We start from the raw sequence: 27989 nt of genomic DNA, 5'->3' as shown, positions 1-27989 counted from the left end.
AGCCATGTTTAACATCTCTGTTCCAAGATGTCAGCAAATACTTGAAGCCCGTGTTACTCAGAAAGTAATAGGCTGTAATTTTTCCCACTAAGGCACAGACATCAATGACAAGGTGCGAGGCACCTTGAACACTCCAGCCCTGATGAAGATGCTGAACACGTCGGAGTCAGGTGAGCTTCTAGCCACGCCCAGATTGGAAGACACCAGCATCACGTCCTTGGAAACACCACTGTCAAATCAGGACAAGATGATGCTGGAGACGCCTCTTCGGCTCTCTTTAACCCTCGAGTGCGATATGTATGAGAGTGACGTGATGTTGGACACCTTGTCAGACACCAGCACGTGATCTTGCGCTGTCAGGAGGTGGAACTGTCCCATCGACAGGTTGTCACAGGTACACATATCCAAGCCCAAGGACAGCATACAAACCAGAACGTTGGCATCTGTTCTCCACCAAAGGTTTCCTGTGGATTCTCTCTCTTGTGCATTAGATACAATTGTTTCTGCAAGTGACAAAAAAAATTATGTTATGAACATGAGTAAAAATGAGTATGAATTTCTTTACAGCAACTGCTGTAAATCATCGTTTTGCAAGAATGCACTTTAAAAGGGGAATAACACGTGCCTTGGTTAAGGGTTAAGTACTTGGTTTAGCACTGGCCCTTGGGTTATGCCTGAAGGCACTAGGAAAATGTGATCCTCTGACACTTGACTGAACAGAGCAAACACAGCCGCACACCTCACATCCCAACTAAAGGACTATAGTGACTTAATTGCTGCCTGTGGCAGAACTCTTCATGTTGCTTAACCTGTGGATTTTCACCTTGAATCAAAAGCCAGCTTAATATAGGAAGTGTTGGTGAAAACAATTCTTAGTCATTCTTACCAATAAAACCTGCATCTGTATTTAAAAATATTTGCACATCTGTGTTTTTTCTCAGAATCAAGTGGATACTTTGGTTTAAACAAGTGTCAAATGTTAGTGTATGGCATTTTAATTGGACTCATTTAAAGTAACTTTTTTTTATTAATATTTTTTTGTTTTTACTTGTCAAGATGACCCTATTCTTCTGGTGTCCAAATGAATAAGTTACTTTAGTGGTAGGTTTTGAAACATGTTTATTAAGTCAAAGACATTACAAATTTTAGTCTCTTTCCAGTAAATTTGTTTTTTGACGTGTTATTATGATTTGCTCATACATCTATAAAAAAGTTGTTGCAGAATTAAAACTGTAAAGTAATAAGTAAAGCAACATACTATTTTATGAACCTTTTGTCCCCAGTGTTTAATTTTAAGTGATAATGTTACACTTTGCAGCCTACAACATATTTTTGAATGGATCAAAAGTGCTAAACTGAGCGTGTGTTGAAAAGCTGTTAAATCCAGAGCCATTGAGGTTGAAAGCTGTGGCACCGTAGAACTCACAGTTCCCGTTTTATCCCAGCACTTAATACAAAAACAGGCTATGTGATGACATGGAGCTCAGACCTTCCTCTCAAATGTCATGGTCCGGTTTAGGGGAGTGGTGAGGTTTCTCCCTCAAATGAAAGCACGTCTCCGACGTTCACAAGCCAGTTGCAGCATCTCTTCCTTTACCTCCCTGTCCTATTGTCTTTCAATGGATAGTGGCTGTGGTGACCACATTCATTATGGGCTGTACTCCATCTAAGTCGGACGTCATTCACAGCCAGGACAGGGTCTGTCGGGATCTGGACACCTGCTCCACGCTTGTTCCCAGCCTCAAGAGGTCCGTTGCGACACCAGAGGGACCCTGGCTGTGTGTGGAGACCAGCAGCGGCAGGCAAGCTTTCCTCAGTGGTGGGTTTGTGTAGTGCAGTGCAGCATGTCAGCCTTTATGGTTCCCGTGTTTAATAAAAAAAAGAAAAGTGGATGTGAATATTTAGTGTTCTTCCCAGTTCCCTGCAGAGATGTCCACGGGCGCTCAATGAGCCAGTCCTCGGCGGACAGCCCGTCCTGCGTGGATCAGTGCAGTGGGACACACGGTGACTTGCCTGCCTCCAGTCTGCACACCGGGACATGAGAAGCACGGACAACACATGGGACTCGTTTCATTTTCTCTCTTTGTACTTGTTCAGGGCACAGAGTGTTTTAGGCAATGTAAAAACACCAATAATAATAATAATAATAGCTACTGGCGTCGGGTGAAAGCAGCAGGTCAGCTGACGGCTGTGGTTGCGCCCCTAATGGAAAGACAAGAGTTTCTGATCGGCATTAAGTCTTTGATTATATTGACCAACAACAAATGATTGTGTTTGTGATATTTGAAAACAAGCTGCACCAGCATTCAGTTGTGTGCTAAAGTGTTGTGCATAAGTTACTTAATTACTATTATGTATTATTATCCATACTACTATTTATTATTATTATTATTATTATTATTATTATTATTATTATTATTAAAGCCTGCTTTATTACATTTTTGATAGTTTCTTTTTACTTTGCTATTTCGGGTTGATGAAATGAACGCAAGAATGTATTATGAAAATACTTTATTGGTCCCCATTAACCAGCCGAAGGCCTATTACGCAATTTACTTAAAAGCAAAAGTCAATTAATTCACTTTCATTTGCATTCAGTCTTTTAGCAGAAACTTTTAACCAAAGCGACTTACAAGTGAGGTACAAGGCTGCAAAAATCTAACTCAAGGGGAAAACTTCAGAGCAAAGTCCCGTCAGAAAAAGGTTTTACATTTCACGAGATGCAAGAACGAGAAAGAGCAGAAAGGACATTTTTATTGGTTCATTAATTCATTAACTTTTACTGGTAAGCAGACGCTACACATTTATGCATCAGTAAGCTACTGTACATAACTCTTCATAATGACTGATAATAGTACGTACTTATTTTATTATCATTATAATAACTAAATTAGGGTCACATCCGGCGGAAAAAACCGAGCCAAATCCACATGCGGACAGTGATCCGCTGTGGCGACCCTGAAGCTCACGAGATAAGCCGAAGGGACAAAAATACAAATAAAAAATAGTTTTATTTGTTTGCTGGCAGCTGCAGGTGGGACGGCTGTCCATTTAAGTGTCCAAGACATAGATTAGATAGAGCCAACTTTCCACGATGGTTATGGTTCCGTTTAAGCATCATAAAACATCAATGATTAGTTTTAGGATGCAGATTGGGTAAAAGGGAAAATCCAGATTTAATTTTCACATGAATCTACTCTCGGGTCTTGGGATCCAAAGCCAGTGAAAGATATCTGTCACCTCGCGATCTTTCTACAGCGTACTCTCGCGAGTGCAGAGTGACGACTGGGGCTTGGAGAAGGAGATGGAGAGAGATGAAGTCTGAAAAGGAGCAAATGACCGTGGGAAAAGAGAAAAGCGTCGTCGAGATACAGTTTAGAGACATCTCGAGAGAGCAAGAGAACACTCCCGGTAACCTGAAGCAGAAAGAGGAGAAGAGGGAGGTTTTCACAAAGGTTGGTGTCCGAGCTTCGGCGGCTTGTCGTATTGTTTACGCTGTGCGGGAAACAGACATGGAGGCAGCATGGAGGGAGTCGTTTCAGTACCGCGGACAGCGACCGACTTTCTGTGACGTACTGATTCATTTGGTTGGTGTATTAAGATTAGGCTCCGTTTGCGCTTCACTTGTGCAGCAAGAAGCCTACGAAACTAAGTCCAGTTCAAACTAGAGCCCGTGACTGTGAACTCCGGTTCTAGACCCTCACATCACGATTGTCCCACAAAATGTGCATGTGATGTTATTCTGTCAGAGTAATTTATTGTATGAAACGATTCTTTACGAATCTCTATTTGCAGATCCCCGGTCTCAGTTCCTAACGTGATGTCCTTCTCCTCCTACATTTAAAAGCAAATGATCTTATTCTACAGTCAGTCAGAATCAGGCTAAAATACAACCTCATCTGTTTGGAAACATACATGCAAAAATAAATAAATAAATAAAACAAAACAGGGTTTAGTGGGTGTCAATGACCAGCAGGTTTCAAAGGATTAAGCCACACAAGGATCCAGATTACATCATTGGCCAATACTGAAGCAACTGGAGCCAAAATATCCAGATTTTATCATATGTCATGTTATAACAATTACTGGACTCTACATTCCCCTTAGTGCAAATCAATAGCTCTGTGGGATTTCCACTGCGCCTGCCCTGACAGGTACTGTGAATGCGTACTCCTCACTTACAACATCAGGTGTTCTGTTAAAAAAATGTCTGGATCCCAGACCAAGACAACTCTGAGGACGTTGCCATGGTTATTGTTTTACCCTTTTCAACATGAAACCTTTTTTTTCACAGGCTCTGTATCCATCCCATCACGTATCCTAACTGGCCTCAGGCCTACACTGACATCTGAAACATTACCTGTACCACTTGCTGAACAGGAGAAATGTGAAATGTAAAATATAAAAAATGTGCTACAGGTGGTGATTCGAAGGCTCCCACCTAACCTGTCAAAGGACCAACTGGAAGAACAGCTCAGCCCGCTGCCATCATACGACTATTTTGAGTTTTTTCCAGCCGATCAAAGGTATGAAAACATATCTTAACCACATGTGACAAAAACCTGCTGCTTTTTCTCTTTCATGAAAATGTTTACGATCCTGTCTCTCTGTCTCTCTGCAGTCTCTATCCTCACCTGTTCTCCAGAGCATATATCAATTTTAAAAATCCTGAAGATATCCTGCTGTTTAGAGACCGATTTGATGGCTACGTCTTCATTGACAATAAGGGTATTTTTTGACTTTGTTTAACTCAGTTTATGTTGTTGCCAGACCTCGTATGGAGCCACGAAGGTGGACAAACAGTGCAGCCTATTCTGCTATATTAAATGCAAACAAAATAGTGTTTGTTTTACAGCTACAGGCTGGATTTGTGTGGACACAGGGGTAGCTTTAGAGCTTTCATTGCTGTTTGTTGCCATTTGATAGCTGGCCTGTTAAATGATGAGCTGCCTTCATTTGCAACATTAACTCAGGACAAGAGTATCCTGCAGTGGTAGAGTTTGCTCCCTTCCAGAAAATTTCCAAGAAGAAGCTGAAAAAGAAAGATGCCAAAGCTGGGAGCATTGAAGAAGGTACATTAGAATCCGCCTGTTATGATGTTTAGCTTGGGCCTGTGCACATGTATAATGAACATAAGGGCAATATTTTTCCTTTTTAATGATCAAACATATATAGCTGTCATTTAACATGAGTTTAAAATAATTCATCTCCCTGAAACTCTGTCAGACCCAGAATATAAGAGGTTTTTGGAGAACTACTCCTGTGATGAGGAGAAGTCTATGGCCAATCCTGAAACTCTGCTGGGAGAGATAGAGGCCAAGACCAGAGAGCTCATAGGTACAGTGAAGCATTCTAAGTTTCACTTGTATCTAAGTTCTTCAATGTGTGTCAACGCTGTGTTTTGTTGTTGTGGTTGTTGTTTGTTAGCCAAGCGAACCACACCACTGTTGGAGTACATCAAAAATAAGAAAATTGAGAAACAGGTAAGAAAGGCAAAAAAAAAGCAGCTACACGAAAAGAATCACTCACACACTGAGTTTTCTTCTCGCGCCACATTTTTCTTCGCAGAGAATAAGGGAGGAGAAGAGAGAGGAGAGAAGAAGAAGAGAGCTTGAGAAGAAAAGGCAAAGGGAGGAGGAGAAGAGAAAACGTCGAGAAGAGGAGAGACGTAAACGAAAGGAGGCAGAGAAACAGAAGAAACTAACTGACAAAGACATTAAAATCAAGGTGACTCATTACTAGAGAAAACATTTTCACACGCACCGTACACCACAGTAGCATGTGGTCATTGTGATTTCCTGTATTATCTGCATATTCAGCTTCTGAGGAAAAGTGACAGAGATGAGGATGTGGATTCAGACCGTGTGAAGGAAAAAAGTGATGCTGGGGAGACAGACAGGGGAAAATGGGAGAAAGCTGGAGGACAAATGAAGTCAAAAGAGCCCAAAGAAAAGTAAGTTGTTATTATGGGGCAGAGCACCTTCACATATACTTAATGCATGTGGACATGTCACCAGTAACTTTATTAGTGAATAACGTGTTGGTACATGTACATGTATCTTCTGCCAACCTAAAATGGATATTCTGGCTTGTGTTATTTATTTTAACCAGCTCCATATTTAATCTAGAAACACCCCGACATTCAATACTTATTTCCTCACTTTCTAAAAGAAGTCTGTGGGAAGTCAGATGTGACTACAGATGTGATTATTCATAACTGCAACTTCATGTAAAGTGAAAAACGCTCAGTGTTTTCCTGTTGGGATCAGTGATGTTTGCAGTTATTTCAGAGATATATTCAGTGTTCATCTTTTTTTTTCAAGGAGAAAAGTAGATTAGAGTTTGATGTCAATCATCCATATTTTGTGGTGAAAAAAATGTGACTGTAACTTAAAAAGGCACCTGGAGTTATCATGGTAACGGCTGTGTCTTTGCGATCTCTTTCCCCTAGAGGGCAGCCTGAGAGTGACAAGGAGCAGAGAGAGCAGCACGGCCGCAGGCAGAGAGACAAAGATCACCGTGGGAAAGATGAAGAGAGGAAACGACAGCGACACCACTATGAGTTTGACAAGTTTATGCGCCGCAAAGAAGAAACCAAATGGGGCAAAGGTTACTGTCAGGACCAAGCCAAGAAAGAGGGCCACCATCACGGCTATTCTTACTGTCCTGACAATGGGGACAAAGTGGGAAAGGAGGACAGAGAGGACCTGGGTAATAGGAAGGAACGCCTCCGAAACAAGGTGAGCGAGAAGGTGAGCATGAGGTGGCGGGAAGGCGACAACTAACTACTTTCTCTCTTTATCTATAGATTACAGACTTGTTATCTGCATTTACAGAGAAACATCATCAAGTAATATTTACTTTCAGAGTATGAATACATGAATGTGTGCATTTATATCATCTGCTGCTTGTCCCCCCCCTTGTCCCCGCTCTCTTGTCTCCCGGCAGGACCGTCCGGCCATGCAGCTGTATCAGCCGGGCGCACGCAACCGCAAGCGCATCAGCTCAGCAGGCAAAGGCTATGACTGCATCGCCGTGGGGCACTCACCCGAACCTGGGCCAGATCATTGCTTTGAGCTTGTCACTATGGCAACAGGGCTGGAGAAGGGGTTTGAAAAAAGCAAAGAAGAGCAGTGAGCAGCGTGTGTGTGCTCACAGGAAATGAAAAAGAAGTTATTCAGTTACTTAAGTTGATGGAGACAAGTTTGATTGTTTATTTGCCCCATCGAGAGAGAAAGCACTTCAGACTCATTTGAATCTGTGCTAACGGTAGCTCAGAGCTTTATCATTGTTTTAGCCTTCACACCTTTAGCTGTGTCATTCAAAGGGTTTTCCAAGTACGTCATTAGAAAACCTGTACTCATTACGAATGTGCGCAACAGTTCACCTAATTTCCTACCATGTTTAGTTATATTTCATTCATGATTTAGTTCTGGATGCACAAATTGATATTTACGTATTATTATAAGTTATTACTTTGTCACAATGACCAGACTAGTGTCATTCCTTCTGTTTATGAGTTTTGAAGAGGCAGCTCACGAGTGGCATCCATCAGCATTTTCTCCTCTGCAACAAAACTTGTTGTTGAGTCTTCATAGGGTCGACTTACTATGGATATTCTTATGATCGAATAGATTTCGTCTTCAGGAAATACAATGTTTGTTTGAAGGTACTTACAGATAACGCATGTAGAACTCTTTCCTTTTAAGACTTCTTTTGTGTGTGAGCAATGCTTTGTGCATGAGCCAGGAAGAACACATGATTTACATTTGTAAAAAATGTGCTAGAAGAAAAATGCAAAGTATGACACTGATTAGTATCATACAAGTATCAAATTATTATTATTATTATTAAGTATCAAATTATTATTTATGATTAATGTCTGGTTTGTTTGCATGATTTTCTAATATGCCAAAAACCGACAATTATTATTGAAAATAATCTATGTGTAACATCAGCAACATGTGTCTGTCAAACCTCTTGTATCATTTTGCTTTATTTCTATCGGTTTGTGAAAATAAAGCTCTTCTACTAAAACTAAACTGTTTCAGCTGTTGTTGGAGCTCTCACAGTTTGGGTGAGGCAGTTTTTGTCTGCACTACTGCTCATTTTGCACATTCACAAAAAACAGATATGAGTCACTTTTACAGTAGTTTGCAATGCAAACTCTGAATCTTAGGTGTAAATCTACCCAGCGCTCTCACAGGTGGCACCGGGGGGAGTTTATCCAAAGTTTGAAACTATTAGGAACAAAAAAATCTCGGACTGGGACACTATATCACAAATTGTGCGCCTAAAAGCCACCTTGAATCAATGATAATTCTTTAATCTTTCTGTTGTGCTATTTCATCAATCAGAAGGAGCTATGACACTGTCACCGAGTTAAAGCAGAACTGTCATTATCAACAGGAAGCCAGCAAGAACACGTCTGTAAATCTTGTGAAAAAAAGAGCTGAATTTTCTCACCTCACAAAAAGCACGTGTGTGTTGTGGTTATTTATTTTTTTATCCTGAAGTTGCATCACTTTTTTTAAGTCTGATGTCTGGTATTTGGTCACACTGATACACTGAAATCTGCCAAGACCACAAAGTTAATAGATAAAAAAATAATAATTCATGAAAAACCCAGAGATGAATTAAACCATCACATGGGCAATCATAGTGAGTAAATGTGTGTTATGAGCACATGGCCACTCATGTAGGCATGCATTCTCTTGAGGTGTGTGTCCAAGACTCTAGTGGGTGTCTGTGACTAGACTACAGTTGGTAGGATGAACATGATCACATGATCCATTTCCTCTCTCTCTCTCTGCAACAACGTCTAACCCCATTTCCTCAGCAGGCAAAAAACCTGTACCTGTACAACTGACACTCACAAACCTACCTACCTCCTGCCTCTGTCTTCATATAGGTGAGTTCCTTAACTGACTTTTACTGAACATTATCTCGATATCCGCTAAGGTTATGTACTTTTCAAAGAGTTAACAATGTTGAGAAATAGATCTAAGCTGTGCCACGTGTTAGTTTCCTCTAATTTATTTAGGTCCACATGTATATAGTGGATATGTCCATCGTATTAGAGTATATCTTTTGTGTCAGTACATCTTCTTGTATTTATGTGAACTTTTACCTGAAAATCAAATGTTTTGGTCCATAAAAGCACAAGTTAAATATTACAATAATATGTCTGTTTTTGACTGTGATTTTATTTTGCTATTGAACACAAAAAGATCTTAACCTCTGATTTGGATCCAATAGTATAGTGTAAAAAGATTTAGGGGGTTGCAATAATATGTTGTGAAAGTACACATTTAAAAGAAAGAAAATAAACACTTATATCATAGATCCCAGAAATCTCAGCTTGTCATCGCATTAATTTTCACAACATTGTAGCAAGAGGGAGGTCCCGATCCCGGGTTCTGTGGTAATGTCTACTTTGCATTGTATAAATGTAAGTGAAAGTGGTTATGGCCCAACGCATGTCCCTTTCTTTCACCTGCGCTTGGTTTGTGGTAGTTACACCAGCAATACCACTTTACGCACCACGTGTGAAGGAAAGTGACTGTGAGCCATTGCACATAGACTGTGAGGTCTTCCAAAAAAAATGTTTGTCTCACCTCTCATTTTAAGCCCATATATGATCATTTTCATTAGCCCCATGTCAAGCTTCTTATTTTCACTGTTTGTGACAATGACAGTTGGCAGCCCTCACCACAAATCAAGCATGTCCTTTTCCTGTGTGAAAACACACCCGGCACATGTGCTCTTCGCACGCAAACAACAACACACTGCTGGAGCCCTGAAATGAATGTTACACTATGTTTCACACCTTCACTCACCCTTTCACATACTGCACTGGGAGGCACGCATCACATTGGATAAGATCTATTGTGCTTTTCTTCCATTCTGTTGCTTTTTAATATTTTCTTACTTATATTGCCAGTTATTGAAGACGCTGCATAATTAAGGTCTACCTTAAAAAAGGGTATTTTGTACAATCAATGAACACACAAACCTCACCACCATTTGTTAAACCTTTGCACACAGATAAGCAGAGGGCATTCGCATCAAGTCATGACGGACAGTTACAACAGCACCAGACTAGACAACGCCACCCTGTCCCTGTTTCAGGATTCAAACACCAGCATCGCCATTTCCATCATTTACATGGTCATCCTTGCTATTAACCTGGTAGGAAATGGCATTTCTATGTGGCTCCTTGTCTTCCGTACCACCCCCAAGACTCCCTCCATCATCTTCATGATTAATCTCACCTTCACTGACATGGCCCTCGGTTTGGCGCTGCCCTTTCAGATCGCCTACCAGCTCAATGGATATCACTGGAGCCTGGGACCCAGGATGTGCAGGTATTTTTCATGAATAAAGCAGAATATTTAATTTATTTAGGTCCTTTGGCAGCAATGCACAGAGTGCATCCTCAGTCCATGATTCTTTTCCTTGCTGAAATTTATATACCTGCTTCTAAGGACAGCAGCTGGTTAACTTAACATTGCATAACAGAAGGAAGCAGGGGAAAACAACATGCGTGGCTCTGTGTACAAGTAACTAAATTTGCCTACCACTACCTCTGAAGCTCACCAACCACATCTTTATGTCTTCTTGGTTTAATTCATGCAAAATCTGAGAGTAAAAAAGAGCAAGCTGCCCTTTTAGAAGAGGGTTGTACCCTGGACTATTGACTATAGTTGCAGGGACTTTTCGGTATCTGACAATTTCATGGTGATGAAAAGACCACAGAAAGGTACTTTTCAAGCCCAGAAATAGACATGCAAATAACGCTGCGTGAATTCATAATGTGTCATTTTTTTTAGGCTAAACTAAAAGAAATGGCGCGTTATTTACTGTACCTCAGGGGAACAGTTAGGAAAATCAGGGAGGTCAGCTCAGTCCTGGGGATGCCCCTGGACACATTACAGGAGGTTGGGAAAAGGCGGATGGTAACCAAGCTATCATCCTCGCTGGAGAACGATGCCCCTCCCCCTTGTTTGACACAGTGAGATCTCTGAGCAGCTCCTTCAGTGACAGACTGTTACATCCTGAGTGTCTGAAGGAGTACTCATTATAATATACAGTCCTACTACTGATTGTAAAGCTGTGCACTAACACTGAACCTAGTTGTTTGTTGATGATTGTATACTTATTTGGACTGTACAATTGTACTTATTTGTATTGTTGATTTTTCTTTTTTTATTTATATAGATTTTATTTAAATTGACTTCTGTTTTTCATTTTTGCCGCACACCATGGAAATTTCCCCACTGTGGGATGAATAAAGCTTTATCTTATCTTATCATAATGTGACTGCCCTATTTCCAGTTGATACGCTAAGCTAAAAGAGTTGTCTGCTGACCGTAGATTTGAGTCTTGTGTTTATCTTCTCATCTAAGTTTAAGTGAGAAAACAACAAGCACGTATTCCAAATGTGGCAAACTATGCAACAAATCATCATTCTGTTATAAAATAACACACTCTTCTTCTGCGTATCCACACACAGTTTCCTGACCCTCGTTTTCTACACCAACATGTACTGCTCCATCCTGACCATGATGGCCATCAGTATTGACCGCTACCTGGGCATCGTCAGACCCATGTTGTTCAAACGAATCAGAAGGAGAAAGTTTGTTGCCGTCATTACTTGTTTCCTTATGTGGGGATTAGTCCTGTCCATCCTGCACCCACTGATGACCACAGACCTGACCTTTGACATTCCTGAACTTGGGATCACAACATGTTTCGACGTGCTGAAAAAAGACATGCTCCCATCATTGTCAGCCTGGGCGGCCTTCCTCTTCTCCATGATATTTCTCCTCTTCCTCTTCCCTTTCTGTGTCACAACATTCTGCTATGTCAATGTCATACACACACTGTCCAAAAATTCCAGTACATCCCAGAAAGAGAGAGCGATACGTCTTGCCCTTGTTGTTCTCCTGGTCTTCACCCTCTGCTTTGCACCCAACAACTTCCTTCTTTTGATTCACACTGTGCTAAGACTCTTCTATAAGAAGTCTCTTTACATGGCCTACAAACTCTCTTTATGTTTTAGCTGCCTAAACAGTTGCCTTGATCCTTTCATTTACTACTTTGCTTCTAAGGAATTCAGGCAAAAGCTAAGGCACATGATGAAACTGCAGACCTCAAGTGGTGGGGACTCAGTAAGAATTGAGCGTAATCAAAGTTTTCACACAACACACCTCTGTGCTTCAGAATGTTAATAGGGAGAAATCAGCAGTCCCAACGAAAGCGAAATAAAAAGAGTGAGAGAAGTGGGTGAAAGGAAGTTTGCTCTGAGTGCGTCAACCTATTTCAAAATCTGCTCATCGGTTAGATTTCAAAATTATTTAAATTCAGGTTTTTATTTGCATCACACAAAAAATTAACAAGGACTGGGGCTGAAACTCATGTTATGGCATTATGATCTTTATGAGCAGAAATCGTTTGTCTGTATCAGAACAGTTATTCTGACAAAATAAAATATGTAGCAAGCACAAGCATAAATGCAATGTATATAAAGAGAAGATATTTTCTATTGTGTTAGTTTTCAATGCCAGAATATAGTTGTCTTTTAAATGTTTTTAATATTGTCTCAGTATATGTCTCTGAGTTGTGATTTTATATAGGAATGTGTGTTTATTTAACTTGATTCCCGTTCCTTCTATTTTATTTTGATTTACTTTGACTTAATAAACTGTGATGTCTGCTGACAAATTGTGTTGTTTTAAACAAAGTTGTTATTTGGTTTCTCTTATTTAATCTATTTTCATTGTGCCGTTTGGTTTTGTTTACTAGTTTTGTCCTATGAGAGACTAACATTTATCTGGGACATTACTTTCATAGTTTTAGTTTTACTTCTTCGTCTTCTTATCTGTGATTTTGTTTTTTTGTTAATAGAATAAGTTTCCTGCTAGTAATTACATGACCTTTACTGCGTTCCATACTTTTCCCGAGCTTGCGAATGGTGCATCCGCCCACGCGAATGTACGTCATCACGTATGCGCCCACACGTTGGTCGTCTTAGCAAGAGGCTATTACCGTCAGTTTCCTGACTTCGGCAGGTAAGTGACATGCTGCGTACCGCCTCTAATGTATCCCTCAGGTTATAAAAACATTTAAAAGAGCATGGTAGTTATTCAACCTTGTTCTCGCTAAACATATGTTACAGTAAAATGTCCCTTATCTTTTTTAGCTGCACGAGCACGTTAAAGAAATTCAAGCTAAAATACAAGAAACAGTACACGTTAGCTTGTTAGTTCACATAGATTTACATTAGTAGAGCAGCAGAAGTGTTAGCAATGCTAAATAGATTGCTAAATACAGTATATATATCAGGCCATAATCTTAAAACTTTTATCAAACATCATTAACTTTGGCGACGTGGAGAGGCCACGTATTGAAATACAACGATCAGCTCCAACATTATCTAAGGTGGCATCATAAGGTCATGGTGGACCTGGGTCAGCCTGCAGAGACACAGCCGAGTATGATACACTGTGTGCTAAGGTGGTAAAAATACATAAACTCTCAAGTAAAAGTGCAAGTATGGGCTGTAAAAACTTCTCCTCTTAAAGCACCACTTAAAATCGTTTCGATAGAAGTACCAGTACTATGCAGATCTACATTTACTGTTTCATACCTTGAAGTACAAGAACAAAAGTACTCTACAAAGAAAACAATGTATTTTAAACAATACCAAATATGGTAATGACTTTGAATGCATATTATATCCCAGAAATATAGACCTATAATTGCAAGTAATACTTATTTTGATCACAGATTAATTCATTGTTTGATATTCAAATGTTAGACTGTAGTAGAAATAGTCATAAGAGTTGAGAACAAACCTGCACTGAGAAGCAGTAAATCCTCACATTAAGCCGGAACCAGTTGATGTTTTCCTTGTATAAATTAGTTAAACTAATAATCTTCTAAGTTACTGTTGTTTTGATTAATTAATTGTTTTAGCGCTAAATGGACCTGTCCTCAGAATCAATTCATAATTGAACAGCGGCCATCATCTGGTTGCTTTTGGCTGAGTCTTTGACATAATCTATGCTACATGTGTAATGTTTAACTTTTTTCATCCCACTTGCAGCAGCAGTTTGAGAGACACCATGGTGCTGAAACCTGTCATTTCAAAGCTTGCCGGTAAACTGGTCGTGTTGGCAAGTGCCTCCCCGAGGAGACTGGAGATTCTTCGCAATGCGGTTTGTTTACCTCTAGTAAAACTCATGGAAACTGTGTATATATATATATATATATATATATATATATATATATATATATATATATATATATATATATATATATATATATATATCTCAAGACCCATAATGTTTGTTGGTGAACAAAGAAAATTGTACATATTGTGTGAATGAGTTTCATATTCCATTCTTTTTCTTTTTTGACGAAGTTAGTTTGTAAATAAACATGTCCTTACAGAAGTTTTTCGTGACTCTGTTGTTTTACTCTAGTTATAATCTGCACTGCTTCTTTTGTTTTGTATTTACTGTTCGGCTGAGATCATGGTATTAAGCATTTCATTGTTGCACTGTGCTGACTGTGCCAGGGCTTACGTTTTGAAGTGGTACCATCCTGGTTTAAAGAAACCATTGACAAAGGACTTTTCAAAGCACCTCATGAGTATGCAGTTGAGACAGCCAAACAAAAAGCCCTCGAAGTGGCCCGGAGGATGCCCTTTGTGAGTTAAGCTCCTTTTTTTGAACAGGAGTATAATTGTACAGTATAATTTGAAGTACAGCAACATATATGTAACATATTGTGTCTTAATAGAAACACCTGAAAACTCCAGACATAGTAATTGGAGCAGATACTATTGTGGTAAGAAGAAAGTATTACAGCATCTTACCTGCATTCTATCTGTAGTGTGTGCGTGTTTTAATTCACTGTGTCCATTGTTTTTTCCTTTTCAAAGGCTGTAGATGGAAAGATTCTAGAGAAGCCAGTGGATAAATGTGATGCTTACAGGATGTTATCAAGGTCAGTATCATTTACATTGTTTCATTTTGAATCAACATTTAAAACAAAAAACAGACACGATGTTGTTTATGGTTTTTGTCTTTTGTCTGTTTTTTTTTTTTTCTTTTTTCTTTTCTTTCAGTTTGAGTGGTAAAGAACACAGCGTCTTCACTGGTGTAGCTATTGTCCTCTGTCACGAGAAAGAAAGTAAGTCAGGTTAATTGTTAGACCCACATTCTACTTTCTGGGGGAATGTGATAGAGCTGTGCAATTAATCAAACTCTCATTTCAGTTACATTTACAGCTTCCAGTGATTATGAAATCGAATATTTGAGATAAAATGGTTAGTGTGGCCCTTTCCTTTTTGCGACGATGCCCTTGTTTTGTCTTTTTTCACGGTCCAGCGCACCCATTTGCTTTACATAGGTGTGATTTCGCCCCTCGATAAAAGCTCTAATTGTCTCAGCCATGTTGCAGCTCTTTAGTTCAGCCAAAATTATGCACAACAGGGTGATTCACCCGCTAGCTAAGCCTGTTAGCATCGTAACACACAGTCATACAGTTTCATGACCACAGAAGAGGCCAAAGTGTGACTGACAAGTATTACATTGGCATTTCCTTTTGGTCAGTGGTTAGCGGTGAACTCCATTCCGGCCTTGTTTCCGGACCACAAGGCATATCATATACAGTGGAGCTATAATTGACAATATTTTCACTGAAAGTGCTTTAAAAAAGTTTCTAAGATTCTACCACAGTCTCCATAAGCTGTAACACAATAATATATTGTTTTCCACTACGTTTTGTGTTTTTCCAGTTGAATTATATCCAGTTAAATTAAAACCAGTAAAAAGACAATTAATCGATTAGATGTTTCCAAAGCCAACGAGGAATCAAATTAGGAATCCAAAGAGGTAGTCAAATAATCGAGATTACAATTATCAAGCAGCCCCAGACTGTTAAGAAACGCTTGAATCCAATGTAGGATTTTAAACAGTTTTCCTGAATATATTTGGAAATGCGTCACGAGCCAAATGTGTTAGTGTTTCCATCAGTGGACACATTTCAGGTCTGAACTTCTCTAACGCAGATGAAGAAGTTGATTACCAGCTGATTGACTTCTATGAAGAAACGAAGGTGAAATTTGCTGATCTCTCAGAAGATATGCTGTGGGAGTACATCAATAGTGGGGAACCCATGTGAGTATGTACATCTGCACTTTAACATACTGTATGTAGCGATTGAATTCACATGTTGGAGTAATCTCCCAAAGCATTCAATAAATGGAGGTCATTTAACTAGATGTGAGCTTCATGAACCTGTTGCCTTCTGGACTTTGATTTTTATCGATTGATTTGGGTTCTAGCTGTGTTTGTCATGTCAGAGATTATGTTAGCAAGAAATTCAATCTTGATTTGTTCTGCATTTGACAAACACATCTATATATGGGAGATTTACAGCATCACTTTATGAGAAATATATTTAACATAAGTTTGTGTGTGTATTTGTTGCTACTGTATATAAGTAGAATGTGTTTGTTAGGGACAAGGCTGGCGGCTATGGTATTCAGGCTCTTGGTGGCATGCTGGTAGAGTATGTTCATGGAGACTTCCTGAATGTTGTGGGTTTCCCCCTCAACCACTTCTGCAAACAGCTCGACCTTATTTACAACCACTGGACTCCGTCTTCAGACCAGGAAAATGCGTCAATTCATCTGAGTCACAACGGCACTCGCAGCACCTCAGTTCTCACACAGCCCCCACCAAAACCGCCAGCTCAGTGCAATCAAAGTTCCAGCCCATCAGCCAAATACAACTCCTCACCCAGCCCCAGACTGAACAGTCCATCTGCTAGTCAAACACACAACACCCAGGACAGCCCTTCATCGAGTCCTGTCCATAAGGTTAGTTTGTGTCACCACTACCCATTACTCGTTTGTTATAATTTACAAGGAACAAACTGTTCTTACAGGGGGAAAGGAAAGATGCTGACAGTGAAGTGGGTGTGAGTTCCTGGAGGTTGGTCGACAGTTCATCTGCAAAAGATAAAGACGCTAAGCTCCAAGGTTCTGAGAGTACAACATTACAGCAGATAATCAGCAGGGGGCATGCAATTGTGCCAGAGCACGAGGATAGTGAACCTAAAAAAGAAAACTTGCAGCAAATTATTGAACTGATGGATGGATTCAAAGCCTCAAAGGTAAATGCATTGTAACTCTGTATGCTTACAATTGAGCTATATGATATATTGTTTAGAGTCCTACAGCATGCAATTAAGTGTTTAGCTCAGATTAAAGCTTTTTTGGGAAATAAAGTTCTTATTTACTGGGATGAAGATCGGAAGATTTGTGCTATTCTTGTCTGTTAAGATGTTTCCTAATTGTAACTTCATGTTTAACATAAAGATGCAAAACAAGGTGGAACACGTCGCCTGATGATGGTCACTAATGAAACTTTTAAAACTCTTTTGTTTAATCCATACCAAGGATGTAGTGGAAAAAAGGAAAAAATTGTGGATTAGTCGCTGCACTATTGCTCGTTACATTGCAATGACTTCCTTTTTGTCTCTGCCAGTTGCCTAGTAGCCTAAAAGTGACCACCAGACTCCACGATCCATACTGAGTAAATAAGATAGCTTCAGAGGCCCTAGTTCATTTGTAATGGACAGAGGGGAATTGATCTGCAAGAACCAAGTCTTGAAACATAATTGCACTTTACTCCTGTCTCCATTCTGCCTTCCCCAAAAATGTTCAGGCCCTCTTTACCGCATGCAACTTGGGTGTGTTCGATCTGCTAAAGAGCAAGCCAAGTTTGGATGCATCACAGGTGGCTCGGGAGATCAAAGCATCTGTGAAAGGGACTGATTGCCTGCTGGAGGCCTGTGCGTCTCTGGGACTGCTGAGGAGCAAAGAGAGACGTAAGTCTCGCGTTAAAGAGATCAAGGCATTTAGCACTCAGTTAAAAATGGCTCTCTTACATATTTTATGGTGTTCTTAATTCCAGCCTGCCAAAAGCCAGTGTACGAAAACACAGATCTGGCCACTCGCTTTCTGTTGTCCGATGCACCTCTTTCACTGCATGGATACATTCAGCACTGTAACAACACAGTTTGGCCTCTTTTCTCTCACCTTGAGAGCGCTGTGCGGGAGGGAACCCACCAGCATGAGAAAGCCTTCGGCAAGAAATCAGACGATGTTTTTCAGGTGATTGTCTTCAAGTTCAGCCTCACATTTCTTCAACATCATGTTAAAAATGTTTTCCAGATGCTAGTTTTCATTCCCCTCTGTATTTTATTTAAAGGATACGTACTGTAACAGTCAAGAAGTGAAACTGAGATTCATGAGGGCCATGCACAGCATTGCTGAAGTTACAGGAGCAGCTGTAGCTTCAGCCTTTGACCTCTCCGGTTACAAAACCGCCTGTGACCTTGGAGGTGAGAGCACCGTGTAAAAAGTGTAAACATGTGGTTAAATATTGAAACCATTCTCGTAGCTCTTATCTGTGGTTTGTTGTTGAAGGATGCACTGGTGCCATGGCCTATAAGTTTATCAAAGCCCATCCTAGTTTGTCTGTGACAGTCTTTGACTTGCCAGCTATTGTTGAGATGAGTGAACATTTCCGACCTCTGCACACAGACAACAGAGTTTCATTTGTAGCAGGTCAGTTTGCTTGTCTGCACTAGAAAATACTACATTTACTGTTAGTGTTTAACATCTCATTTAGTCAGTGACAAACATAAATGCACACTTACGTAATTACTCTGCGACTTTGTTCTTAATGTATGAGCAGGAGACTTCTTTAAAGATGAATTACCCAAAGCAGACTTGTACATCCTGGCGAGAATTCTTCATGACTGGTCTGATGAGAAGGTGCATATTCTCCTACGTAAAATTGCGGATGCATGCACACCAGGTAAAATTATACAAGCGATTTCCACATTTATTTTGTTTTTAAGGATCAGTGAATGGCGAAATGGTGGATGGTATGTGTAAATAATACAGTACCAGTCACGTCGCAGCAAGACTTAGGCAACAGTTTCGCAACGGATTCACAAACTAGTTCCTTGTTCTGGTAGAATTGTACATTATGTCAAAACAGCTGCAGTTTGGTTTCGGTAAAAATGTGCAGATTGCTAACACCAGTGTTGAGCTGATATAAAAGCTGTGAATGATTGCACTATAATGAAATCTACAGCAACAACACGAATATATACATGATTAAAAAAAAAAAAACACTGCTATTCTTCTATAAAGTCTGTAAACACATCTTGCACTTGCACCATGCTTGCTGCCAGGCTGTGGACTCCTGCTAAGTGAGACCTTCCTGGATGAAGACAGGAGGGGCCCAAGTCGTGGGCTGCTGCAGGCCCTCAGTATGAGCGAGGGGAAACAGAGGAGCGCAACCGAATACAGTCTGCTTTTGAAGAACTATGGTTTGGTCACCGTACATGTCAGAAACACAGGCAACCTCCTGGATGCTATGCTGTGCATCAAAGTGTAACTGACAACACTCTGAGCACAACACAAAAGGTCTTTTGCTATACTTAGTGTTGTAGGTAACCACTGGCATAATCAAGGACTAAAGAAAGGTTTTGTGATGAACTGCGATTCTGTTAAGCAGCTCTTAACTAAAAAATTTTTAACATGTACTTCTTGTTTTGTGAAAAGATAGATCTCTTGGTGTTGAGGTATTGAACACAAAACTGTGTATTGTGGTACCCTTTTATCGACCATTTTATAATTGTGCTATACATTCAAGTCCTGTGAATCTCTTGTGTTGGACCATAGGATGTGCAGTGCTCATAGCTGAGACCATGTTGGATAGACAGAGAGCCTACTCTGCTCTGCAATCTCTGAACATGCTTGCCCAGACTGAGGGGATGGAGAGGACAGAGAGACAGTATGCAGACATCCTGCGCAAACATGGATTTGGGGACATTAATGTGGTTCGCACCATGAACTTCCTTGATGCTTTTATTGCTGTTAAAATGTAACAGCTGAATGATGCACACACATCTTCATGTTTTCCATACATTTTTTGGGGTTTAGAGTCTTGGCGCAAATGTATTTGTAAGATCAGAGGTGGAAGAAAATAAATTGCTCATTGTAGAATAGAATATAGAGAAGAGCACCTTGCAGTGTTAATAGATAATGCATCAGATTATTGTTACAAATTAAAATGACAGTAGCAATGTATCTAAAGCTGAGCTAAGTTTAAGTACTTAATACTGGTTTGTTTGGTTCGTTTTTATTTTACCAGAAGTTGAGTGAATGGACTGTACACGAATGAGAAATACTCTGTATGCACAGTCCTCATCCTGTTACATAAATAGTGTGAACCTGCTACATACGTGGTATATTGAAAAGAAATGTCTGGTGCAGCTGCAGAGAGAGTGCAAACAGTGGTGACGTGTTATACTTAATGTAAAATTGCATCCTCTGTGGTTTCCCTATAGCCTATTAAATGCACTACATTATCTGAAATGTACCTTAGCTGTTCACCAGCATGCCAGCAAACAGATCAAAGCGGATGAGCACAACAAAAGCTTCCTGACAAAGCAAGCCGACGTGTGTGCTGCGTAAATGGTATGGCCCACTGGACTCTTTCTCACTTCTATGTGAAACAAAGTCAGGTAGTGATATGATCACTTGACGAGGTTTTGCCATGTTTTCATATAAAAGTTATTTGAGGCTCTAGCAGTCTGATTTCATAAGAGCAAGTGTCTTCCCTTGGTTTTTTTTGTATAAAATAAAATTGTCATATTTTCCCGAAAGGGAACCAAAGGACATTACTTTGTTCCAAAAGGGTGTCAGCTTCTGAAGTTTTACAGTTTACGTGATAACTCTGGAAATGATGTCTCATATTGTCTTTAGGGAAAACCTTAATATTTATACAGGAAGCATTTTAGAAACTGAAAGTCCAAAACAGGAACAAGGATTATAGCAAGTGTGATCTGTCTCGACCTGCCTTTATAACAGACTGAAAAATTGAAATGATCTTTTAACATTGCCAAAGAAGTCATTTAGAGGTTTATGAGGGTTCCCTGGTTGAAGTACAGTAGAAAACAATGTCACGACACATCACTGTGTATCCGTGTATGTTGGCGCATTTCATAATGTGATTCCCTGAAAATCAGCACTGAAGTAATGTGTCCCATCCAGCAGTTATAGCAGATTAGTTATGTGAATATCTGACTATGTATTCCAATGTAAACTGACATATTTGTGATTTGTGGCTTCCTCATTTCATTCCGTGGTCAGCCAAGTTATGCCTGTGGCTGTAATGCATGCGTCCTGCCTCTTAAACACTGAACTGTCATATTAGGATGATGCAATCTGGATGCAATGGGGCTAATGTGATTCAAAAAGAAATTATCATATCTTTGTAGTGTTATCTTCTAAGTGGGATGTCATTTTTGTGTGGCAGCAGACGTGACTTCATGTTTACTTCGGCTTGGAGGAAGATTGCCCAGGATGAGGGAGCTCAAACCTTTTGTCACGTTGGCCCTGTCAAACATCCTTTGAGTAATGAGTGGCCATTTCTTTTTGGTCTTCTATGATGGTTTCAGTGCATTTCCTGAACTGGTCCTTGTTTTCTCACCTTCACAAATGTATCTAACGGTCATAACACTTCAAGTAGCAGTTGAGTAACAGTAACCCCTTCCTGTATTCTCAAAGCAGTTTTGCTTAGTAAAGTCACACTAACCAATATGTACAGTATTTAAACACATTTGATTGTAATTGTCTTTTTTCCCCCCCAAAAAAAGATTGATTGATTGATTCCCCAATTTAGCTGTAAAAAATATTTGAACCCAAATATGTACTTTGCAGGGCAAAGCCTTGTGCTATTTCGGCAAATATCCTCAAGATGGCATCCCAAACCTGCAATAAAAAGTGGAGAAACACAAAGTTCCTGTATCGTTAAATCATCTACGTCTTTCCGGTGGCTGCAAGTGGTGTGCCATAGTCACAATGTCAGCATTAAGTGACATAGTTAAGGTCTTTGTTGCCAGGTTTGGTAATTAATTAGTGCTTTATGGCAGGGCAGGGTAGTCTACATGGATGTATATGATTCCATCATTAAATTCCTTGCAGATGGATTGGATTTCAGTTTTGAGGCAGTGTGTGAAGCAGCCAAGCAGCTGATGGGGATGTGGGAATATGTCTGGCCAGGATAAATAGCTTCTTATTCTTTTTGACACTGAAAGTATCCGGATTATTCTTCATTTTGGATCCCTCCATAAGTATTTCCCTAGAAGGGTAATAAGGGTGGTCATGTTATTCATGGCTATTTTCTTGTCAGTCTGGGCTCAGGCTCTCTGTGACATTTAACTGATTTCCATTACTCAGACTTTGGTCTTTCGATGGGGAGAGACAGAGGGAGGGTGTTCTGGAGTTCAAAAATGACACTGAGTGTAAATCACAGGAGGTTTGCTTAATTGTGAACACACACTGAAAGCATCATAACATCATATATTGCACTACATTCCTGCCACACTGATTGTGAAAGCCCGTATTGATCCAGAACTTCCCACACATGGCAATACTCATCAGTTCAAGTGACATCAAATGGCTGTGTCAGGCTTGTGAAATACAAATGAGCGCCACGAATCAAACGGCAGCATCTGTGTTCCTTTAAAACACGATGGAGAAATCCCACGAAGGGATTTGCATATCCGTTCACTTCCAGTGTCCCACCCGCTCACTCTCACATGCTTCGACTTTTGTGTACGAGCAGCACCAACAGGGTCTTTGCTGTTGATGCAAACAGCGAGGCCTTCTAATGAAAACCATTCAAGTCAATCAAGTTTACCAGAGACCAAAGGCCAGTGTAATTTGGGAAAATTGCTGAAACTCCAAAGTAATCTTCTGTAATGTGATCTTGCCTATTGAACACTGGCTGTACTGTACGTGTCGGATAAGAGCTCAGTCATTTTCTTCAAATGCAGTCTTGACAAGCAGCATGGATATCCACCTGCAAGTAATCATCATTCTCGTGTTAAGTGCTTTGATATTAAAATGACTGATTTAAGACCATTTGCTGCTAGTAGATAGCGATTTGAAAACACTTCCATATGTTGATAGGGAGGATAAGCTGAGTTTGTGAACTGGGTGGACTGCGTGTTGTGTTTACTGTTGTCCAACAGCCAGGGAAAATACAGCATGATTAAATCATGTCTTCAGTTTTTTTGTTTTTTGTTTTTTTTTCCAGATGAGAAAGTGGACTGTGATTAACAAGAATGACGCAATAAATGTCTCTTAAATAAGAATGAATAATTAGTTTGAAGATTTAGAATGGCAATCACTTTGTAATGTAAACTCGTACGACTTGTACCACATGGGGGCAACGTTGGCTAAAGAAATCAGCCATGCCGAGGCTGATTTGATCAAGTTTTATTGTTTGTTGCCAATTTTATCAAAGTGACAGGAGAGGACAGACAATTTCACTGCTGAGATGTTTGAAAATTTGCAAATATCCATGTCAAACTTTTGTGTTATCTTAGTTGAAAAATAAATAGTATCATTGTTTATACCGAAAGCCTCTTTGTGACTTTGGGAAGGATACACAGAGTCCAAATGGTTGTACGCAGAATAACAAACACTCTCTAATCAGTCAGCTTTCTGAATTGCCTCTCAAAACTGAACTCATGCTTGGGCACCTGTTTCAAAGAGCAGGCTTGTTTATCAAAGTCCTCCTCTGTCAACAAACAGAATAAGCGTGATGATGGCTGGCTCCTCAGCCCACATCTGATTTCAGCAAATGTGCAATTGTTCAAAGTGAGTTGTGCTTCATTGATTTGTTTCAAGGCAGAGGAAAAATAACCTCAGGGCTTCTACCAGTTAGAAATAACAATGGAGTCCTTCTCTGCTGTTAGGTTTTTTTGGGGGGGGCTTTACATCAGTAGTGGATCATGGTGGGATTTTCACTGCAGATTTACAGTAACTGCTGGTTGGGACTGTGTAAGACAGCACTTTTTATTGTGCATCCTATCAGTATTTTATACAGTCACAAATGTTACCGCTGTATATTTTTCTCTTTAGTGTCTGATATCATTTTTGACATATTTTTACATATATGGAACTATAAAATAATAGTTTGACGCTGTTTTCTGACATTCCTCCATGTCTTTAGAGAGCAATGACCCTGGAGCAAGTAGGCTATTAGGTTAACGTAGCATAAAGCTTGAAGGCAGGGGGAAACAATTGGCCTGGTTCTGTCCATAGTTTAAAAACATTCCGACCAATAATGGGGATTAATTAACAAAAATTATGGTGCAAATACAACATTTTGTACTTTTTTAGGGTGTTGGTGACCAATCTCTTGATAATGAGCAGCGACATCCTGGAGTCTCTGCTGGTTGCCTGGCAACCACATTGCACTGACAAGACAACAGGAGTTACAGCAGGTCGCTCTGCATAAAACCCACAGCATGTGGCGTCTATGCTTAAATAAAACACACCAGATATACACGCTAACTTACCACACTCACACTAGGCACAGTTCCATTGTACTCTGTTCGAGAACGATTGCCCCGCCCCCCTCCCCCGCTTGCCTGCACTCACATTACACTACAGTGATCTGCGCCAGAGCACTCTTCTATCAATACTGTTTGACTTTTTATGCTCTCCAATAGTAATAACGTTAGAGTTCTGTGCTTTGGAACTGTCGGCAATCAAACTGCGTACCGCGCTTGAGCCCAAATCCTTAAGCAGACCAGGACACAATACTCTGAACAATGCCCTGCTTGGACCCAAGTTATTACATTATTCACATGAGCTGTGTTTGGGCATTATATGGATTGCCTAGTATGAGTGAACCTCACTAAGCGTGTGCTCGTGCTTACACAGTACAAGGTTATCGTGCCTCGTGTGAGGATGTTCTTGCATAGTCATGGCCTAGGAGTGCTCATGGTGGTGCTCTGGCCCTCAATTGCTTAGTGCTTAGCTAAGCTGAGTGCTTAGCTCAGCTAATCACTTCTCTTTTGCTTGTGCGTATGCAGTGCACACACATAGGACTCGTATACGTCTTTATGCCAAAGAAGCAAAGAACCTGCAGGGTTTTGCGGAGGAGTGACTGTGAACACTGCTCCCACTCTCTTCATTTATTGTCTCACTTGACCACCATTGCACTCTCCGTACTCTGTACTCTCTCTGTAAGCTATGTTGCAGGAAAATGCAATGTCGGTTCTTAGCGTATATCATATATGTAGCACATAGTTTTAGTTAAGATACCCCTTAGTCGCAAATAACAATACAAAATAAAGACATTTTTAATCTAATTTCCAGGTTGTTACCCCCCTATTCCCCAAACTTTTCATCTTGCTACCGGGTACCTATAAGTATGTATTTATACCTGCTGTACAGGTGCACCGTTATAAAAAAAGTAGCAAATATGATTAATGAAACCGTGAGTCATTTGCTGCTATCTAAAGCTTTACCCTGATCCCTTGTAACTCCCAACTTTTAGTCTTACCATACCCCAGCATACAGTATGTGAAAATCAGTGACCCCACCACCATGCAGCTCAGGACCAGGACCCATTTGGCACCTGCTAAAAGCCAACAACGATCTCATTGACATATGGAAATATTTGTTGCGGTCAAATAAGAGAGTCTGTTCCTTCCTGTCTCCATGTGATGCGTGAAGTGTCGCTCAGAAATATAGCAGGGGAGGAGACTCTTTGTGCTCAAATAGTTGGTGACAGGACTTTCATCCGACCCACTGAGGGCTCTCTGTTGTTATTTTGGGATCTCTCATGGGCGCAATCTGAAAGAGCAGCAGACAGACTGGGTCTCATCTCTGCAAGCATGCATGCATGCATGCGCCCGCACACATAAACAAACATATGCACGTGTACACACTAACAGACACCTGCATATACAAATAATGATAATAACAATAACATGCTCGCTGCCATGTCAATCAAATGGGCTGCTTTTTTGAAGGTATGTGAGCTTGTGGGAAAGTCTTTTTTTTTTAAATTAAGATTATTTCACAATTATTTATGCCCTCAATTATGATTGTATGGGAGCTGTTTTCTGCCAAAATCGGAAAGTCAAAATTCAAACATATAGCATGAATATAAAAATTGCGTTTAAATCTTCTTTAGCAGCAATGCTGTCCTCAGCCTCATTTAAAGGTTAATTTCACCCAAATAACTAGGGCGGTTATTGTTGTTTTTATGTTTGTTTATTGGGAACTATACAGAGAAAAAAAACTATACATGTACATGAAGCAGTGCAAAAGATGTGATGTAAGGATGTACAGATGGAACTACTTTGTAGCCGTCGTCTTTGGTTAGGCTTTTAAATCTAGATAAAGTTTTATCCCTTAATTTCTTTTTAGTTAGTCTATTTATTTTTGTAATCTCTCAAGCTATATAGATGTATTGATATGAAATGGGCTTCAGTGGGAACAGTTTTGGCAGTATTTTATCCAGAGTGATAAGAACTTCTAAAAATGCATGATACACTTCTTCCAGCTCCTTTTTCGATACTTTAAGGACAACAAACAATATGTGATTTACCTCGGTATTACTGGGTAAAAATTTTATAAGTAGTTTTCTACGGTTTTAAAGAGTGATGCACAAAAACAAAATGTGCATGGCTGGGCACCACCAGAATAAGGGAGAAATGATTGTTTGTAATTCAGGTAAACTGAACCTTTAAATAATAAATAAAATATAAAGACGTATTCTCCGCTTGACAATGTTGCTGCATGAATGAAAATGAAAGTCTCCAGTTAACAGCTTATGTCTATTTGATTTCACATTCAAACAGTAGCAGTGATCGTGACTTCTGACAGTGTAAGATGCAAAACAAATGTTTAGCCTATCAATGGTTTGTGCCGATAAGATATTTATGGGGTTGACAAAGTTGTCTTTGTGTCTGTCTTGTTGTCTGTTATCACAAGTTGAAGGTGTTTCTGCAGTGGCCTTTGACACCGATCACAGGGAGCTGCTGTTTAAAAGTGGGGAGATATATTCTTCTCACTGTGCGATGATGACCCCTGCTCTTAACCCCCTCCAGCAGAAGTTCTTCCTCCAAACAATAACAATCAATTCCCTCCACATCTGACAGACCCCAAGAACAACTTATAAATGATATGCATCTCCTGCTGGTCCCATGGCAACCGCCTTGACTTTATTGTTGTGTTTCTTTGATCCTGCCAAGCTTTGATTCATTTCTCTTTCACCCTTTTAGCTAAACATATCATGTGAATTTGGAGCTTTGTTCCTGACAGGCCCCGTCTTACCTCGCTCTCTCCACAGGCTCCTGACGCCTCCCAGAGGAGCAGCGGAGGAGGAGAGGAATTCCACTGGATTCAAAGACTTCTCCGGGTTCCTTTTGACTTTTCCGTCTGCCTTGCCTTCTCCAGCTCCTTACGTTGACCTGTTCCTCGTGATCCCCTGCCAAACCATCTTTCTGGCCCTGAGGGATTGTGGCTGTATGTACACAAGCATACACATTACATGGGTGATGGGAGGTATTTCCACCTTTTATTCGAGACAAGCTTCAGCAGTAGATTCCTCTGCATGTCCAGCCCTTTGATTCAGTTAACTTGGCCTGATTCATTGGGTGTTTTTCATGACTGCTTATAGGCTTAGTGATACTAGAGTAGATAAGCTGCCAGACTTCTCACAAACTTAAGCTTTGCTTGTATTCATAAAGATTCTATTATACCATTATGTGACATGGTTTTAAGACTCATCTTCAAAAGAGTGTGACATTATATCTAAAAGACTTTCACATGAGAACCTAATGTAAAATGAAATGTGTATATTTTCACAGTGCCATCTGGTTTCAATCATGGCAATATCCTACACATGACTAGTTTCTTGAATGAGCTACCCTCAGCTTGCCTCCCAGGCGTTAGGCACTCATTATTCAAGTCAGGCCTCTCCAACAGCTACATGAAGTCTTAACTTTTTTTAGCCAGTATAACCCAAATAGAAGTACACTATACTCCCATTCACCTCATAATCACTTCACAATAGCTC

General features: G+C 40.1%; 4 protein-coding genes across 11 annotated transcripts in view; all 4 read left to right on the top strand.

Moving 5' to 3' along the window:
• The window catches only part of cdc16 (cell division cycle 16 homolog (S. cerevisiae)), a 9626-nt gene extending 8357 nt beyond the window's left edge, over positions 1–1269 (top strand). Inside the window, exon 18 of the mRNA XM_067514830.1 lies at positions 93–1269. Within this exon, the coding sequence (XP_067370931.1) occupies positions 93–346 (254 nt within the window). The 3' untranslated portion in view covers positions 347–1269. The remainder of the gene's footprint in view (positions 1–92) is intronic.
• Positions 1270–3261: 1992 nt separating this feature from the next.
• On the top strand, positions 3262–8042 carry upf3a (UPF3A regulator of nonsense mediated mRNA decay). 2 transcript variants are annotated; one of them, XM_067514832.1, is made up of 10 exons: positions 3262–3455; positions 4420–4526; positions 4622–4728; positions 4974–5072; positions 5227–5337; positions 5428–5483; positions 5569–5727; positions 5820–5953; positions 6452–6752; positions 6949–8042. In XM_067514832.1, the coding sequence occupies exons 1-10, from the start codon at positions 3315–3317 to the stop codon at positions 7135–7137; spliced, it is 1404 nt and encodes a 467-aa protein (XP_067370933.1). In that variant the 5' UTR covers positions 3262–3314; the 3' UTR covers positions 7138–8042. The 2 variants fall into 2 exon arrangements, with proteins under 2 accessions (XP_067370933.1, XP_067370934.1); XM_067514833.1 differs by having other exon boundaries at positions 3263–3455; positions 6452–6740.
• Positions 8043–8733: 691 nt separating this feature from the next.
• On the top strand, positions 8734–12743 carry p2ry8 (P2Y receptor family member 8). The gene is made up of 3 exons (XM_067514834.1): positions 8734–8911; positions 10048–10367; positions 11516–12743. Exons 2-3 carry the CDS (start codon positions 10075–10077, stop codon positions 12231–12233), a joined length of 1011 nt encoding a protein of 336 aa, XP_067370935.1. The 5' UTR covers positions 8734–8911; positions 10048–10074; the 3' UTR covers positions 12234–12743.
• A 215-nt stretch (positions 12744–12958) lies between these two features.
• On the top strand, positions 12959–20778 carry asmtl (acetylserotonin O-methyltransferase-like). 7 transcript variants are annotated; one of them, XM_067514825.1, is made up of 16 exons: positions 12961–13073; positions 14111–14222; positions 14585–14716; positions 14809–14856; positions 14951–15015; positions 15137–15201; positions 16082–16190; positions 16534–16894; positions 16963–17190; positions 17745–17907; positions 17994–18193; positions 18291–18423; positions 18509–18649; positions 18780–18902; positions 19285–19519; positions 19778–19912. In XM_067514825.1, exons 2-15 carry the CDS (start codon positions 14130–14132, stop codon positions 19488–19490), a joined length of 2067 nt encoding a protein of 688 aa, XP_067370926.1. In that variant the 5' UTR covers positions 12961–13073; positions 14111–14129; the 3' UTR covers positions 19491–19519; positions 19778–19912. The 7 variants fall into 7 exon arrangements, with proteins under 7 accessions (XP_067370927.1, XP_067370928.1, XP_067370926.1 ...); XM_067514823.1 differs by having other exon boundaries at positions 19285–19921; XM_067514824.1 differs by lacking the exon at positions 19285–19519 and having other exon boundaries at positions 12962–13073; positions 19778–20778.
• The last annotated feature ends 7211 nt before the right edge of the window (positions 20779–27989 follow it).

Source organism: Channa argus, chromosome 9 (genome assembly GCF_033026475.1).
Source record: "Channa argus isolate prfri chromosome 9, Channa argus male v1.0, whole genome shotgun sequence".
Taxonomy (NCBI): domain Eukaryota; kingdom Metazoa; phylum Chordata; class Actinopteri; order Anabantiformes; family Channidae; genus Channa; species Channa argus.
Note: the sequence above shows the minus strand (reverse complement) of the source record. Positions and strands in the feature narration are given on the sequence as shown.

What these genes read in the sequence shown, in the direction of transcription:
- asmtl (XM_067514824.1), top strand. Translation starts at nt 14,130, where the DNA reads ATGGTGCTGAAACCTGTCATTTCAAAGCTTGCCGGTAAACTGGTCGTG. An exon ending in ATGGATTCAAAGCCTCAAAG is followed by an intron (nt 17,191 to 17,744) that starts GTAAATGCATTG and finishes AAAAATGTTCAG; the next exon opens with GCCCTCTTTACCGCATGCAA. An exon ending in CAGAGTTTCATTTGTAGCAG is followed by an intron (nt 18,650 to 18,779) that starts GTCAGTTTGCTT and finishes ATGTATGAGCAG; the next exon opens with GAGACTTCTTTAAAGATGAA.
- p2ry8 (XM_067514834.1), top strand. Translation starts at nt 10,075, where the DNA reads ATGACGGACAGTTACAACAGCACCAGACTAGACAACGCCACCCTGTCC. An exon ending in CTGGGACCCAGGATGTGCAG is followed by an intron (nt 10,368 to 11,515) that starts GTATTTTTCATG and finishes ATCCACACACAG; the next exon opens with TTTCCTGACCCTCGTTTTCT.
- upf3a (XM_067514832.1), top strand. Translation starts at nt 3,315, where the DNA reads ATGAAGTCTGAAAAGGAGCAAATGACCGTGGGAAAAGAGAAAAGCGTC. An exon ending in TTTTTTCCAGCCGATCAAAG is followed by an intron (nt 4,527 to 4,621) that starts GTATGAAAACAT and finishes GTCTCTCTGCAG; the next exon opens with TCTCTATCCTCACCTGTTCT. An exon ending in CAAGACCAGAGAGCTCATAG is followed by an intron (nt 5,338 to 5,427) that starts GTACAGTGAAGC and finishes GTTGTTTGTTAG; the next exon opens with CCAAGCGAACCACACCACTG.